Source organism: Nycticebus coucang, chromosome 9 (assembly GCF_027406575.1).
Source record: "Nycticebus coucang isolate mNycCou1 chromosome 9, mNycCou1.pri, whole genome shotgun sequence".
Classification (NCBI taxonomy): Eukaryota; Metazoa; Chordata; class Mammalia; order Primates; family Lorisidae; genus Nycticebus; species Nycticebus coucang.
In genome coordinates this window covers 40,183,842-40,199,665 of record NC_069788.1, presented here as the reverse complement: position 1 = coordinate 40,199,665, position 15,824 = coordinate 40,183,842, and the positions used below count along the sequence as shown (strand labels likewise).

Below are 15,824 nucleotides of genomic sequence, written 5' to 3'. Positions count from 1 at the left end.
TCTGACCATCCGTTCTTGTGCCTTTCCAGATCCAGACCTCTCCAGGTGGACCCCAGCACGGCTTCTCAGGACCTCACCCCTACCCCATAGCCCCACCCATGGTCTGGATTTGGACTTCAGAGTTCCAGGAACTCTCTTCATTGGCTGTACAGCAGACCCCTGTGCAGAACTGGCCAATCAGAAACTTTCCTCTGGGCACCCTCCCAGCCCTCCAGGTTGGGTCCCTCTGGGTCAAGCATTTCCCGGCCATCAAGGAGAGGGGTGGGCATGGAGAGGTGAAGGGCTTGATGGGAGAGAGACAGACTCTGAGTCCAGGGGGGCCAGGCAGGACCGCAATGGCCATCCCAGCATGCTGGCCTGTCCCTTGCTCCCAGTTTTGAATTACGAGGCCTCTTTCTGCAGTAAGAGTAAAGTACAAAGGATGACACTTCCAGGCTTCTAGCAATCCCTCCTCACTTCCATCTTCCTCTGCCCAGGCTGTGCGCCTTAGGATGAGAGCACGGACCCTGTTGTTTTCCCTTTGGTGTTGCTTCTGGTTTGGGCCTTCATCCACTTAGGCTGGATGGTGCAAGCAGGATGGGGTAACAGCCCTCACTTCTTCATTGGTCAAAAGACTACCCCCGACCCAGTTCCAGGAGGGCTCTGAAGATGAGGGGTTTGTCCACAGGAAAGGGCAACATAGAGCTCCCTGTGCCCCTGTGATGCAACTCACAGGGTGGGTGGAGGGAACAGAGTCCTGGGCGGCCACTGAGGGCAAGAACCCAGCTGGCCCCGGTGACCCTCAGGTGCTGGCTGGGCTAGCCAGGGACTTCTTACTGGGCTTTGCACCTGAGTGTGTAGATGTGTGTGGTGGGGGCCGCTACGTTCTGTGCTGCCTTAGCAGCAACCCTGAGTGAGAGACGCTCTGCACATAGAAGTGGCTGCCTCAAACCCTATCTGGCTTTGCAAACTGTGGCTGAAGCTTTCAAATACAGGTGGGTGGGGTGAGGCAGGAAGAGCCCACTGGCCTGCCCCAGGCTTTTCTGCAATGTGAATGAGTGATAGAAGAAGGATTCAGCAGCTGAACTGCAATACATCTGCTGGCTGTATCAGTCCTGAGGATTATAGGTAAATCTTTAGTGAGTTTACCTGGAGGGTCTCTGAAAGGGATAGGGGGCCAGCAGTCCAGCTCTCAATCCATCCTTTCCACCAGTGGGGACAAACCCACTTAGGGAGGGGGTGGTTTTCCTCTGATTGGCTCCAGTCTTAGATGCTATTTTCATTTCTGGGTTTGTATGGTCAATTAGAATTAGGTTTGGTTATAAATGACAGAAAACCCCAAATAATAGTGACTTAAATAGAATGTTTATTTCTCTCTCACATAAATGAAATCTGGTGGTATTCAGTCAGGTTTGTTATGATGGTTCTGCAGTCACCAGGGATTTATGCTCTTTCTATCTTACTACCACACCAATCTCAAACATGGCCTCTACCTCATGGTGCAACATGGCTGCCAGAGCTCCAGTCACCGTATCAGGATTGCAGGCAGCTAAAGAAGAGGGGAAGAAGGGAATGTCTTGTCCTCACCTGAAAGTCACATCCCATGTCACATAGGATATTTCTCTGTATTTCTTATATGGAATTTAATCACATAGCTGTACCTAGCCTCAAGGGAGAATGGAAAATGTAGTCTTTTGTTCAAGTGGTCATAGCCAAGCTTAAAATGAGAGGTCTTGTTACTGAGGAGGATGATCGAACAAATGCTGGAGGATAACTAGCTGTCCTTGACATAGCGTGCAACCTGAGTAGAGGGTCCCAGATGCTGTATGATGCCTATAGACCCTTCTGGATAGCAACCTTGCTGTGGGGAGTGGGATTCTGCCTCCCCATTTGGCCCATGCCTCCAGCATCGGGACTTGAAGTCTTCCTTAAAGCTGCACTCATAGCAGGAACATGTCCCTCCTGGGGTCTCCAGCAGGGAGAGGATCAGTTTGATGATCAAGGCCAGCCACGCCATCCCGAAGAGGATCCACAGGGACACCATGTTCTTGTACCATAGTGGGTACTTCCGAGAGGGGTTCATCCCTGCGGAAGAGGTGAGGTCAGAGGATGGAGGCCTGGGCAAGTCAGGAGCACATTGCCCAACAGAAACGGGAATCCATACACTGGTTCACAAGAGCAGGTTGAGGGATCAGTGGGACAGCATATCAGACTGTCTGATTCCTGGTCTTATGATCATCTCCCTAGGATTCCAGGATGCCTCCCTGGACTGGTACTTGGACTTGGAGGCTAAATTTCTTCTTTGTCTTTCTGAAGGATTCTGTTTATGCTTTATCCCAGTTCTCAGAGTATGGTCCCTGGACCAACAGCATAACATCATTTGCATTATTAGAAATGCAAATGTTGGGGCCCCCACTCCAGGCCTACTGACCCAGAAACTCTGGGGTGGGCCCAGCAATCTGAGTTTTAACAAGACTCTAGAGATTCTGATGCCTGCTCTGTTGTTTACCTGTCTCTGTGTTTGGTTTCCTCATACGTGAAAGGAGGCAGTTTGCTGGAGCCAGGAATGTAGGAAGAGCAGGTGTGACCTCTGGAGGATGTCCTTCCTCCGTTTAGTAGATGTGATTACCCCATCTGTCTGAACACCCCTCTCCTGTGAAACTCCCGCGGGGGAGTATACTTGCTCCCCTGTGACTTTTACGATGAAGTCCCAAGTCCTTGTCTCTGCAGCACACCTCTCCCTTCTCACTGCCACATCGCTCTTTCCCCCATTTGCACAGCTGTCATCCTTCCTGCCTCAGGACCTTTGTACTAGCTGTCTCCTCAGCTCCAAGTTTCCAGTTCCCTTTGGCCTGGTTACCTTTCCTTATCCTTCAGATCTCAGCTCAGATGTCTCTCCTTAGAAACTAGACTGGGCTTCCCCGACGCTTTCCCCACAGCCCGTGTGCTTTGTCTGGGTGAGTTACTTCCTCGTCTGTAAGATGGAGACAGTAAGAGGCCTCCTCCTGCCACTGTGGGGAGCACACAGGCCCATGCAGCTAAAGCACTCAGAATGGTGCCAGGCAGATAACAGGCGCCCAAGACCTTGGAGGTGGTTGATTTCTTTACTGTCCATCAAATACCCCAATGCAGTCCATTCTAGAGAATAAGAGCTGGGGCAAGGGGCTGACAGGGTGGCTGGCCGTGAGTCTCAGATAACTCTTGTCACGGGCATGCCCTCTAATTTAGTTCCCTGCCTCCCTCATCAGACTGGGATCATTCAAAGGGTGGAGATCTGCCCTTCTAGTTCTTCCTCCGCCTTTCCTGCCTGTATCCATCTGTCTACTGCGCATCCTGTCCTGTCATTCCCCTGACCCCAGCTTTCTATCCAGGTCCCACGAGACGGGGCCCTCCTCTTGGACCCTTGCTGGGAATGGGCCACAGCCTTAGAGCCAACCTCTGCTGTGGGGCAGGATCTGGGATTGGATTAGGCTGATTGGGTTATGGGGCCGTGATTCCGCTGACGGTCCCAAATGAGATCAGTGGGGAGCCAGCTCTCTGGCCCCGCCACCCGCTAGCTTGACTTGCTCCTGGTAACAGAAGGGAGGAGGTATTCTTCGCCCCTTTTATTTCATTTGTTTAACTGAAATTATAAGTGGCAGAAGACCTGGCAGCTGGCAGGGCGCTAGACTGAGCCACAAATGCAATTGGGGGAAGCGAGGGCTATGGGCCCGGGAGAGGCGGCGGCTGAGACCTGGGGCTGCTCCGGCCAGAGCCTTTGGGCAGAGGAGTGGCTGTGAAGACAGCACCCCTGTGCCTGCTGGCGTCCAGTGGCCAGAGCTCAGCATTCCCATCAAAGAAAGGAGTTGACTCTGTTGCTGGAGGACAAGGAAAGCTGAGGGATTTGAGGAATAAATGTGGAAGATTCTGGAACATGGGTGGGGCGAGGAGCCTTGGCTTGGAAGTTTACCCTAGACTTGCCTCCACTTGCCTGCTCATGACCTTATTCAACTGCTTTCCCTTCTCTGGGCCTCACTTTCCCCATCTGCACAAAGAAGACCCCTTGCAGATGCAGTGGTGGGGCCTCAGTGTAGTCACTTGCCATGAGGCACCGAAATGGCTACACAGGGACCCAGAGTGGGTAGCAAATCCCTGGAGATGTGAAGGGGGATGCTGGGTGGGAGTGGTGTGCATGGGCAGCTCCTCTGGGCGTGAGGGGCTCTTACAGTGGACCGGGTCTCCCCAGTCAGGGTGTACTAAGGGGGCTCTGGAGGCCTGTTCCTGCTCTGATGCTCCTAGCTAGGAGCTCACAGGCTGGCAAGGATCCTGCAAGGACTCCTCGTAGACTGGCTGTGTGATATCACCTCCTCTTCATTGATGTTAGCTGAGGCCTTTCCTCCTATTTCCCATTTTAGGTGCCCCTGTGTCGAGAGGCTGCCCCCTGCTCCCTCTGCCCTGCCCTGCTCTGTTGTTCTAGAAGGAAGTCCTTCCACCTGGGTTATGTTCCTACCTTTACCCTCAGAGTGGAGAGATGTGTCTGAGAAGGGCTGAGCCCACATTACAGCTCCAAGAGCCACACCTGCCCCGCTCACAGTTCAGGGAACGATTCTTAGAACCGTCAGGCCTCAGGACATCCTCATAGACATTCACATGTCGGCTTCCCCAGGCTGGCTTCCAGGGGAGGCTGGTGCAGGACCCATCAGACCACACAGCCCTGGGCTGAAGCTGCTGCAGCTGGTCAGAGCAGTACTTTCGGTATTTGTGGTGGCTGGAATGCAGTGTGGAAGGGAGAGAACTCAGACTGGGGAGGGAGGCAGGGCCCTCGGGGGCCTAGTTATGGATTTGGACTCCATCCTAAAACTATGGGAAAACAATGAAGGTTTTCAGAGGAGCTAGGAAGGTGACAGAATAGCATTTATAATTTTTAAAGGGCATGAGAACCAAGGGAGGGGACAAGGATAGAGGGCTGCGCAACTCCCTGAGCACCATCCTCATTATGCTCTGGGTGAATGGCAAACCTATAGGGCTGTGCAGTGCCCCACCTATGCAACTGGATGCAACAGTCTTTCCTGGGAAGGAAAGGACAGGGAAATGACAGTAAGAAGAGAGGCGAGAGGACAGTTCCAAGAATCGTTCCCTGAGCTGTGAGCGGAGCAGGTGTGGCCCTTGGAGCTGCAGGGTGGGCTCAGCCCTTCTCAGACACATCTCTCCACTCTGAGGGTGAAGGTAGGAACATAACCCAGGTGGAAGGACTTCCTTCTAGAACAATAGCCCTCCTTTCAAGATTGGGGACATCAGAAAGGGGGCAGCATGAACCTCCCAGCACCAGATACCTCTTCCCAGGGAAGGAGAGGTCCAGGAAGGGTTCCTTACACAAAGGGGCCAGAAGGCACTGAAGGAGTCTTAGCAAGTGCATTTTACAGCCAGGGGCACTGAGACCCAGAAAAGGGACATTTTAGGCAATCTGGAAAGGGTATGGATTTTGGAGTCAAATAGATTGGAATTCATATCTCGTAAGCTGTGCAATCTTAGGCAGATGGCTTGGCATCTCTGAGCTCCATCTTCCTCTTCAGTAAAGTGGGGGTGACAACCATCACCCTAGGTTCCCTGATGAGTTAGCTGACTGCTACTTTGGTGAAACTTCCTTTTAACATTCTGGGCTGGGTTCTGTTGCTGGGAAAGTGTGGAAGAGCAAGGCCTCCTCCCCCACTTTAGGGCCATGGGATCAGAGGGAGGGTACAAAGCTCCTTGAGGCCAGTGTGGTTCAGTGCCTCACAGGCAAGAAGACGAGAGGGAGGATGAAGCTGAGCTGGGGGCTCAGCCATCCCTGTCACTGCACTAATGTCCCTGCTGCCACCTGCTGGGCATCCTACCTCAGCTTTACTACGCAAGGTTAGTGCCTTCTGGGCCCTCGTCTCACCTATGTTGGGTAGTGACCATTGGGTCCCCTGAGCCACAAGGCCCTTTCTTGCTATTCTTGCTGACACTCAGAATTTGGCTGCCAATTGTTTTCCAACAGGATTTCACGAGTCTTCTGGTCTTGACTACCTGATCCTGAGGGCTGTCATCTCCAGCCCAGGAGCTGTGGGATGGGCTGATGCTCCACGGAGTGTGGGAGCCAAGTGGGGAGGAGAGACCCTGGGGCAAGGACAGACAGAGGAGGAAGACGGGGACTCCCCTTGTTGGAAGGACTCTAAGCACCATAGGTCAGTCTGTGGACATGCGACCTTAGCTCATCACACGGGAAAGGGGGGGCAAGACCGTGTCCCCTGGACCACAGGAGGAGCTGAGTGGGAGGTGGAGGCAGCTGAATCTCTAGACCCCTCCCGCCAGCCTGCCTGCTGGGGGCCCTCACCGATCACGTAGTCGCCGAAGCCCACGGTGCTGAGGGTGATGAAAGAGTAGTAGAAGCCCTCGATGTAGCTCCAGCCCTCCATGTGGGAGAAGAGCAGCGGCGGCAGCAGCAGGAAGAGCAGGAGGCCTGCAAGGAGGGCGCCGGAGCCCACCAGCCACCGCGCCTTGCCGGGGTCCTGTAGGAGCCGAGGGAGCAGACCGCCTGGGGTGCTGAACTGGAGGCAGGCTAGAGCTTTCCCTAGTAACAGGGCTGCTCAGGAATGCCTTCCACTGGTTCATGGTCCCCAGGTTGTGGGCCAGGTGCCTGTGCCCTGGCTGCCCTGTGTTTTTCCTGTCTTCCAGGTCCCACCTGTTTCTCCCTCTGATATCCCTTTATTACCCAGGACCCCATCCTGGGCAATGATGCCCCCCACCACTCCCCACCACCCACCAGTCACCCACCTCTCCCCATCAGGGACCCAGATTCCCACTGCAGCACCTCATTCTTGAAATAACCCAGCCCCCTGTGCCCAACAGCACCCTCACCTGCCAGGTGCCCCCCAGCCTGTGGGAGCAGTGGTGTACTCCCCGCTGCATGAGATGCCCCAGTCGGCTGAGCACCACGAGGTTGAGCGGGATCCCCACAAGAGCAAAGAAAATGCAGAAGAGTCGGGCAGCCATCGTGTGGGGGCTCAGGTTGCCATACCCTGAGGCGAGAGGGGCGCTTCAGGGGCCTGTCTGCTGGCCCCGTCCACTCCCCACCACACTCCCTACCCCTGGTGGACCCCTGGGGCCCTCCTTGTAACCCCGTCTGGATGTGGGCGGCTGGTCCTCACCAAGGCCGTCCTTTCCTGTGCCCAGCACTGCAGAGGCCTTGTGCATTCATTCCCTCACAGCCACTCTTCCAGCTCAGGATGATGCACCATTATTTACAGATCTGACAGCGGGAGCTCTGGGAGGCTAGGCAGCACCCATGAACTCAAGCTCCCTGAGTATAAGGGTCTCATCTTTCCTCTCTTCACTTCCTGCCTCCCTGGGTGGGCAGGGGGATGCAGGAGAGGGCCAGGAAGGAACAGCCTCCAGCTGCTGCACCCTGGGGGATCTACTGCACCATCCAAGCTACGGCTGGGCGTGCTGTCTGCAGGCTGCTTCCAGCCACAGCCGGTTCTTACAGCAGTGGTCTCTGCCCAGGGCAGACCTCCTTTTGCATCGGGGCTCCCCATGGTTGTGCGGAGATGTCCTTAGTGAAGCAATGCAGATCCTCCCCTGAAGCCTCCTTCCTTTCTTCTCTCCTTTCACAGGTTATCTTACGTCTGAGGCTCTCACCACCTGTTCCTGCTCCTTCTACTTTATCTTCCAAAGGCCCCCATCCAACGTATCTCTTGCACATCTAATTCTGTCTTGAGACCTGATTCCTCTAAGACCCAAACTAATATGCCTGGGCTCCCCCCTGTCCCCCTCACCCGGCCCTGTGGAAGGGCAGGGCAGAAGATAGAACATCAGCAGACCCAGGGGAGGGGTCGAGGGGAGCATGAGAGGTTCACAAAGGAAGGATGTTTGTCTGTCAGCCCAAACATCCTACCTTGTCAACTTCTGTGTCCAGCCTTCCTCGGTCACTACCACAGGTCAAACCTGATTAGACCATTCCCCGGGCTATAACCCTTCAGTAGTCTCATGTCTGCTGGGGACAGTCCAAACTCTCACCCAGCCCAGCTCTGAGTCTCCCATTCAAGTTACACTCCTGCCCTATTACGCCCCCAGGCCCTCCTGTGCCTTTGAACATGACAATGAAGAGCCAGTGTCTTCCCTTGCCCACTTGTCAATGACCCTTCTAGTGTCTGACTCGGCAGTAGAACAGCTCCTCATCCAGGGTTCCCTGGCACTCTGCCCAGGCTTGCAGGGGAATGAACTGGGTGAGAAAGGTTTGTTTCCATGTCTGCCTCCCCCAGGTATTGTAGCCCCTCAGGAGCAGGGCCTAGGCCGTAATCCTCTTCACATTTTCAACAACTGGCACAAGATCTGACCCTTAATAGGTGCTCACCACTGTGTGTGTTGAATAAGGACAAGTTTGAATGCTGAGTAAGTGAATGAATGAGGAAATATTAGGTTATTAAGTATGAAATGTCTGATTTCCTTCGGTACTAAATTTGACAGTTGATATCTCTGACATTTCACTTGAACTTTTTTTTTTATTGTGAAGGTACATCCTCATTCTTTCAGATGCATGTTTTGGCTTGTGATTATCTTTCAAACTTTTTGAAGAGCAATCTTTGTGAAACCAAGTATAAATCAAAAATTCATGTTATATTCAAAATATAAATGAAGTGTTTGGGAAGGATGTAGCTAATGAACGCACAGTACATGAATGATTTGAGAAGTTCCATTGTGATGATCTTAATCTTGAAAATGAATCATGTGGGCGACCTGAGACCAAGGTGGATAATGATGAGCCAAAAGCTGGGGTGGAAGCAAATCCATTTCAACCTAGGTGTGAATTAGCCGCAAGGTTTGAAGTTCCTGTTCAACAATATCGGACCATTGGAAACATATTGGCAAGATAAAGAAACTGGACAGATGGGTTCTGCATGAATTAAATGAGCGTCAGAAGAGAAATCGTTTCAAATCTTGCCTTTCTCTTTGCTGTCACACTACACTGTATTATTTTCTGCCATGAAAAATAGATACTTTTTGACAATGGTTAAGTGTTCAATGGTTGAATAAAGATGAAGCACTGAAACACAGCCCCAAAGCAAATATTCATCAAAAAAAGCTGGTGGTGTGTCTTTGCTGGTCCAGAGCTGGTATTGTCCACTACAGCAGCGGTTCTCAACCTGTGGGTCGTGACCCACAGGGAATGTATTAAAGGGCCGAGGCATTAGGAAGGTTGAGAACCAGTGCACTATAGCTTCATAAAACCTCGTCAATTGATTACAAAGGTTGCCTACTGCAACCAACTGGACGAAATAATGAGGATGCTCCCACTTACACAGCTGAGATTGGTCAATAGAGACAAAGCCCATCCTCTTACAAGATAACCTTTGACCACACGTCATAAAATCAACGCTGCACAAACTACAGAAGCTGGACTCAGAAACTCTGTCATCCACTATATTTACCAGACCTTGCACCAACTGACTATCCCTTCTCCAGGCATTGGACCCTTTCTTGCAAGGAAAAATATTTCAATCTTAATAAGCTGTGGAAAACACCTTTTGTGATTTCATCACCACTTGTTTTCTAGGCTTCTTCAATGGTGGCATAAACTGTTGAAAGGGAAAAACTGTGTTGATAGTTTAGGCACATACTTTGATTAACTTTATTGCTTCCTGTTTGGTATATAATAAACTAAACTTTTGATTTGAAATCAGACATTTCAAACTTAATGGCCTAATATATGAATGAATATGTAAGTAAATGAACAAATGCCTCCCACCTGCCCCATATCATTGCCTGACACTCCTGCTCCCTCAGCTGGGGTGAGCCCACTCACATACCCTAAGTTCCTCTGTGCTTTGTATAGTGCAACTGGTCATTTCCATTTGCTCCATCCACCTTACTGAGGGTCCTGAAAGAGGCCAAAGCAGTGCCATCCAGAGCATGGGCTATGGAGTCTGATGCACTTCCTAGGTCTGAATCCCAGCTCCGCCCCTTGTAGGCTGTGGGAGCTCTGGCAAATGGCTTGACTCTTCTGAGCCTGTTTTCTCCTCTGTAAAATGAGAATGCTGGCATCCACCTATAGGGTAATGTGGCGATGAAATGAGACCAGGGAGGTGTGCTATAGATGGGACTGGGAGCTCTCAAGCATCTAGTGTATATGAAGTGCTAACTAAATGTTAGTTGAATGAATGAATGGATTAAAAAAATGGAACTCCACTGACTTGGCTTCTGAACTGAGGCCTTCAGAGGCCCTATGCTCCTCCCTTGTTGGCCTTTATAGCTTTCCTCTCCTATAGGAAGGGGGTTCTCATTTCTGGTGGCATCTAGGGAGAGGTAAACCCTTGATTTCCATCCATCTCTCCTCCAGCTGTGGGTACACACCAAGTTCCATCCTCCGTTGCTGGGGTTCTTTCATTCCCTTCTCACCAGTGGGATGATGGCGCTTAGATTCTAGCCCCTGGAGGCCTATAGTTTGCTAAAGCTGATATTAAGTGGGGGTTTCTCCTCCCCATCATTCTTGGTCATCCCTCAGGTCAGGAAAATCAGTGGATGTCAGTAAAACTCTTGCCTACCTGTTGAGTGCTGGGTACCCACCTCTCCATCCAAGTCACATCTCCTGAGTGTCCCTCTTTACCTTGCTAGGAGCTCTGGGGACCCTGTAAGGCCCTGCATGATTGGGGTCCTCCTCTGTACTCTCTCTGAACTTAGTCCTAGTTTCCAGCTCTCCGCAGCTACCCAGATCTCTCACATGTAACCCATCTCCCCGTCTTTCCCACATAGGCCAGTCCCTCCTGCCTCAGTGCCTTTGCACTTGCTGGCAGAAGGGTCTCTCCTCTGATGTCTGCAGAGCTTACTCCCTTATTTTGCTCACATCCCTGCTTCAATGTTACTGTATCAGCAAGTCCTTCCATGGCCACCCAATCTATAGCAGCCTCCTAATCACTAATCAGGCTTTAACTTTCTCCTTCCCATCATTCTCAGTCATCCCTCCGCCACTTTAACTGTCTTTAACTTTCTCTAAGCACCTTCCACCACCTGATGATTATCCAGGTACCTGTTTGTTCATGCATGTCCCCTCATACTACAGTGCCAGCTCCCCAAGGACAGGGTTTGCTTGTTTGGTTAGCATTGCTTCCTCAGCACCCAGTCTAGCTCACACTAGCTACACAATTTATCTGCTGAATAAATAGATGGACAAATGAATGAACAAATAAGCAAGCCAGGAATGCCGTTTATAGACGAGGCATGATTTCTGAGCTTAAGCCCATCCTACTGGCCCAGAAGTATTTGCGTGTCTGTCATTTTAGCACCTGGAAAGTACAGCCCTTACAGGCACCAGTCCCAGGGTGATGGGGTTCCCAAAGTGACTTCCCTCAGCTGTGCCTCTCAGAATACCCCTCCCTCTCTTTAAGTGCCCCAGTTGCAGCCCACCTCCCCACTCCTCCTGCTAGCTCTGAATTCCTTCCGTGTGTGTGTGTGTGTGTGTGATAGATAGAAGGATAGATAATCACAGAATCATGACCCTATTGTCCAGCCCTCAATGGCTATCTCCTTGTTGCTTAGAATTCCCACCTTGTAAACCCTCCAAGGGAAGACACTATTGAAAAGAGCAATGCAGTCTTCTAGCTGGGTTTCAAGTTCCAACTCTGCTGCTCACCAGCTATAGGACCTTGGAAGTTGCACAGCACCCCTGTGCCTCAGTTTCCCTGTGTGTGACATGAAAATAGAAAAACCTGTCCTTGCAGGTCACAAAAATTTTGTGATTTTGAGATCTCAAACCTATCCTTGCAGGTCACAAAAATTTTGTGATTTTGAGATCTCAAAAATCAAAGTGCCTGGCACAAGAATACCTCAAATGAATTCTGTTGTACTGTGTGTGTGGTGGGGCAGGGTCCTCCTTCTCTGCCCTCCTCTCTGAGGTGGCTGGAACTGCGTAGAAAGGAAGGATCGTGGGAATAGTCCAGGCTAGGAATGGTAGAGATGGGAAGAGATGGGCTGCGAGGCTCTGAGTTTCGTGGGCTGAAGCAGGGGCTTGGGATAAAGGGTGTAGGAAGGTCCCACACATCTGGGAGGCTTGAGCCACCCACCTGTGCTTCAAGATCTGCTGCTGCCCTGGGACTCAGTCTGTGCTGAGTGCGTATTTAATGGAATTCCTTAGCGTGGAGAGTTTATTGAGCGCCCACTCTATGCTGGGCCCTATTTTAGACCCTGGGGATGTAAAGATGAAAAAGTGACATCCTGCCAGTCCTGCCAGGGGCTGGGGTCCGAGGAGTCAGAGGGGCCTCCCAAACACACTTGTCTCGAGGATTGCCCAGCTCCTGTGCAGCCCTGAGAAGCACTGCCTGCTTAAAACTAGATGGAGAGTCCTGTGGGTGCTCTGTCGCACCCCATCCTCTAGAGGACAAAGGCTGGGATACTGGAGTCACGGCCAGAAGACCCAGGCTGGCCAGGCGTTGGGAGGCGATGCCGAGTCACGGCTGGTGTCAGCCTGCCACCTGGTGGTACTTCTAGTGTCATGCAGGGGATGGGGCAAAAGGGACCGGGGCGACTTGTATGGTTTTTTGGGTTTCAGAGCTGCCGGGATATAGCCTGTTCTTCCCCGTCTTGTAATAGTAGCCACCAAGTATCCTCCTGGGACAAGTTCTGCCTCAGTTATCCTATGGGGCAGGACTAGCCCAGGTGTCCCTGTGTGAGGGGAAAATGGTGACGGGGATTGAAGGGCTATAGACAGCTGAGGAGAGGCCTTGTTTTTTGTTTTTTCTTCTGCTGCCAGGGGGATGGGTGGCCAGCTCCTTCTGGGAGCAGAACACCTCTTTCTTTAGATTTATGCCCCTTCCTCCTTTACAGCTTTCCCCTCACCTCCCCCAACCACCACCCAGGGCCTCAGTGCTGGGCGGGCTGAGCTGAGGACACCACCACACTTGTGCCCAGAGGCATCTTTTGCTCTATCTGGAGACTTCTGCTTCTTGAAAGACCATGTGAGGCAGAATCCCTTAGAGCTGTGTTCCTCAAACTTGAACACTGCACAGGAGTTCCTGGGAATCTGGGTAAAATGCAGAGGTTGAGCCAGAAGTTCTGCAGTGAGGCCCAACGTTGTGCTCCCAGGTGGTATCCATGCTAGACTGTGATGTTTGGATTTGTGAGGCCCTAGGAAACTCCTCCAAAGGACAACTACCCCACTGCACCTCGGGGAGCGGCCACCCACCCTAGCCCCATCCACCCTGGCCCATTCTGCCCTTACCGATGGTGGTGATGGTGGACACGGAAAAGAAGAAGGAGCCCACAAACTCCCAGCGCCCCATGCTGGTGGTGTTGCTGAGGAGGCTGGCCCCGTTTCTGTATGCTTGGATGATGTCCTGGGGGAGAGGCTGCAGTGACCACCGTGCTCTGTGGGGCGACTGGGCCCCTGCACCCCAACACACACATTGTGCCCTCTCCTTGCAATCACTCTTCCATCCCAGCCCAGCCAGGGCAGCATCTGGGCAGCAAGGGAGGCATCCCAGCGGATTGTGAGGGTGTGTGGACACGGGACAAATAACAGAGACTTGGAACAGGTGAAAGAGCAGGGCTGGGAGGGGGACAGGAGCACTGCTTGCTCTTGGCCTTGAGGAATTTGAGAAGTTGCAGGTACACGTCTAGTACTCCTGGGAAGACCTCGGATGGATACCACATTCCTGGGGATGGCTGAAGCCACAGGAGGGTTGGGGGATGAGGTGGAGCAGGAGGAGGTTGGGGGGAAGCCCAGGGAGCGCTCACATCCACAGAGGCAGCCCCAGCCATGTGCTCCTATGGAGGCTGTCTGACCTTCAGTTTCTTCACCTCCAACAAGGGGGTGGTAAGAGTACCTAGACCCGAGGGAGGTGAGACTGAAGCGAGTTAATATGGGGAAAGCTCGAGGCACAGAGCTGCACGGAGCATTCATTGCTATGGTCATCAGCACAGCCATCTTCCCGCACCGTGTAGTTCACCGCCTTAACGTCAGCTGGCCTTAGCATCAGGGCGGAGCTGATGTATTCACAGAAGTTCGCAGGTGCCGGGTGGAAGAATCACCTAAGGCCCCTCGCAGAGATAGTTCATACCCCGCCTAACTCCCGACCCTGCCGAATCGTCCTAGTTGGAGGGTTCAGAACTTATCTTCGCTCCACTCTCGGTCCCTTCACAGTCTGACACATTTTCTGGCTACCTTCCGGGGACTGGGTTTGGGCTGGAGAGCCTGGGGCGCAGGGCCTGTGCTCCTCTGCGGAGGAGCCACCGTGACTGCCAGGCAGGGCCTCTGGGCTGGCGTGCAGCTCTCGAGGCCCGGGTTCTGGGCTCCCGGAGGAAGGGGTGTGAGTACTGAACCAGGACCCGGGATGTTAATGCCTGGGTCAATGGAGCACCAGCAAATCCGGCGTAGCCTGGGTGGGAAGAGACAACCACCCTGGCGGGATGCCCCAACCCGGGAACCCTCCCCTGCCTGCTCCTCCTACTGAGTCCCCACTTCTGGTGCGTAGGCGGGGAGAGACTCCGGACTCCTCCCTCACCTGCGCCGTGAGCCCTGTCCGGCCTCCGCTGCTCGGGTAGCGGCGCGCCGGGCCCTGGGTGTCCGAAGACTCGGAGCAAAGCGGGCTCCGCCGGAGAGCGGCCCTGCGCCGGGTCTCCCTCTCTGGAGCCGGTTCTGAGCTCCGTGAGCCTCTCTCCGCTGCCGCTGGCGCAGGCAGAGCGCCTTGGAACCCTTCCACCCACCCTCCCGGACGGGCGCGCCCCTGCCCTCCAGGCTCCTACTGTTCAGCCCTGGGTCTTGCTCATCCTTAGACCCGGGCCAGTGCCCCCTTCGGTCCTTGTCCCCAGTTCGCATATTCGCGCCCGGTTCGCCCTCTGGAAGGCTCCAGGAGGTGTGCCCTTTCATTCTTCGCCTTCCGTCGGACCCCAACGCAGTGCCGCGCTCCCAGCGTCACCTGCCACACCCCCGCCAGCGGACCAAAAGCTCCCGAGTCGGCCCTGCCGGCTTCTAACCCGGGAAACGCGCCCCTGTCGGCCTCACCCCCAAAGTCGGATGTGTGCTCCCAGTGCCTCCCGACGGGACACATTCACGCACTCCGGCCCCCGAAAGGAGGGCTCGGAGCCCGGCGCCGCGCAACCCTGTAGTTAGAGCCGGGGTCTTTCCCCGGGGTTCCGCCCCACCCTCCGGTCCTCTCCGCGGAAAGCCCCTTCCGTAGTGCCCACGTGTATGCTCCCGCGGTTTCCCTGTCCCGGGCCTGGCGCTCCCGCCGTCGCCTGGTGCACCCCGCGCTGCCCTGTCCCATCCCACCGCGCCCGGGCCGGCCCCGCGCGCCCCTGACCCGGATCAGCGAGTCCAGCGCCGAGCTATCCAGACACGTGAAGTTCCGCAACATCTCCCACTTGTCGCGCTGGAAGCTGAGGCTGGAGACCTGCGCCGCGCTACCCTCCAGCGCCCAGAACACGCCGGTGCCCAGCGCCAGGTAAGCCAGGTAGGCTAGCAGTAGTAATATGGTGCTGGGCACCGCGCAGCGCCTGCCCCTGCCTTTGGGCGCCGCCCGAGCTTGTGGTCTGTACATAGCGGGAGAGGCAGGGAGCCGAACTCGCGGGGAGCCGGGGACCAGGATTGAGGCGTAAAGGAAGCCCGGCTGGTCCTTCTTCTAGCAAACGCCTCCTTGTGCAGTTTCCCCCGCACAGTACTGGGGAATGAGACAGCCCTGCCCCACCCTGCCTTGGGATCCAATCCTAGGGACAAAAAGAGGCTCTGAGTGGGGCATTTGGCCCCGCCTCAAAAGTGTGCGGCTTGCCTACTCCCAAGCCCAGGCCGTGAAGGAGAGGGCTGCTGGGGACCGCAGGCGCTGAGAGGGAAGGGGCCCAGAGCCCCCACAGCACTTCCT

The 15,824-nt window shown here is 53.9% G+C and overlaps 1 protein-coding gene and 1 long non-coding RNA gene across 2 annotated transcripts; one reads left to right on the top strand and one right to left on the bottom strand.

Annotated features, from left to right (window-relative positions):
• The first annotated feature begins 968 nt into the window (after positions 1–968).
• LOC128594199 (uncharacterized) lies at positions 969–12,075 on the top strand. Its single transcript, XR_008382514.1, has 3 exons — positions 969–1,107; positions 5,978–6,164; positions 7,593–12,075. It is a non-coding gene; the product is annotated as an uncharacterized LOC128594199 (long non-coding RNA).
• On the bottom strand, positions 1,102–15,617 carry KCNK17 (potassium two pore domain channel subfamily K member 17). The gene is made up of 5 exons (XM_053602780.1): positions 15,270–15,617; positions 13,190–13,304; positions 6,838–6,998; positions 6,314–6,488; positions 1,102–2,064 (listed from the first exon to the last, which is right to left on the bottom strand). Exons 1-5 carry the CDS (start codon positions 15,504–15,506, stop codon positions 1,754–1,756), a joined length of 999 nt encoding a protein of 332 aa, XP_053458755.1. The 5' UTR covers positions 15,507–15,617; the 3' UTR covers positions 1,102–1,753.
• Positions 15,618–15,824: the final 207 nt, after the last annotated feature.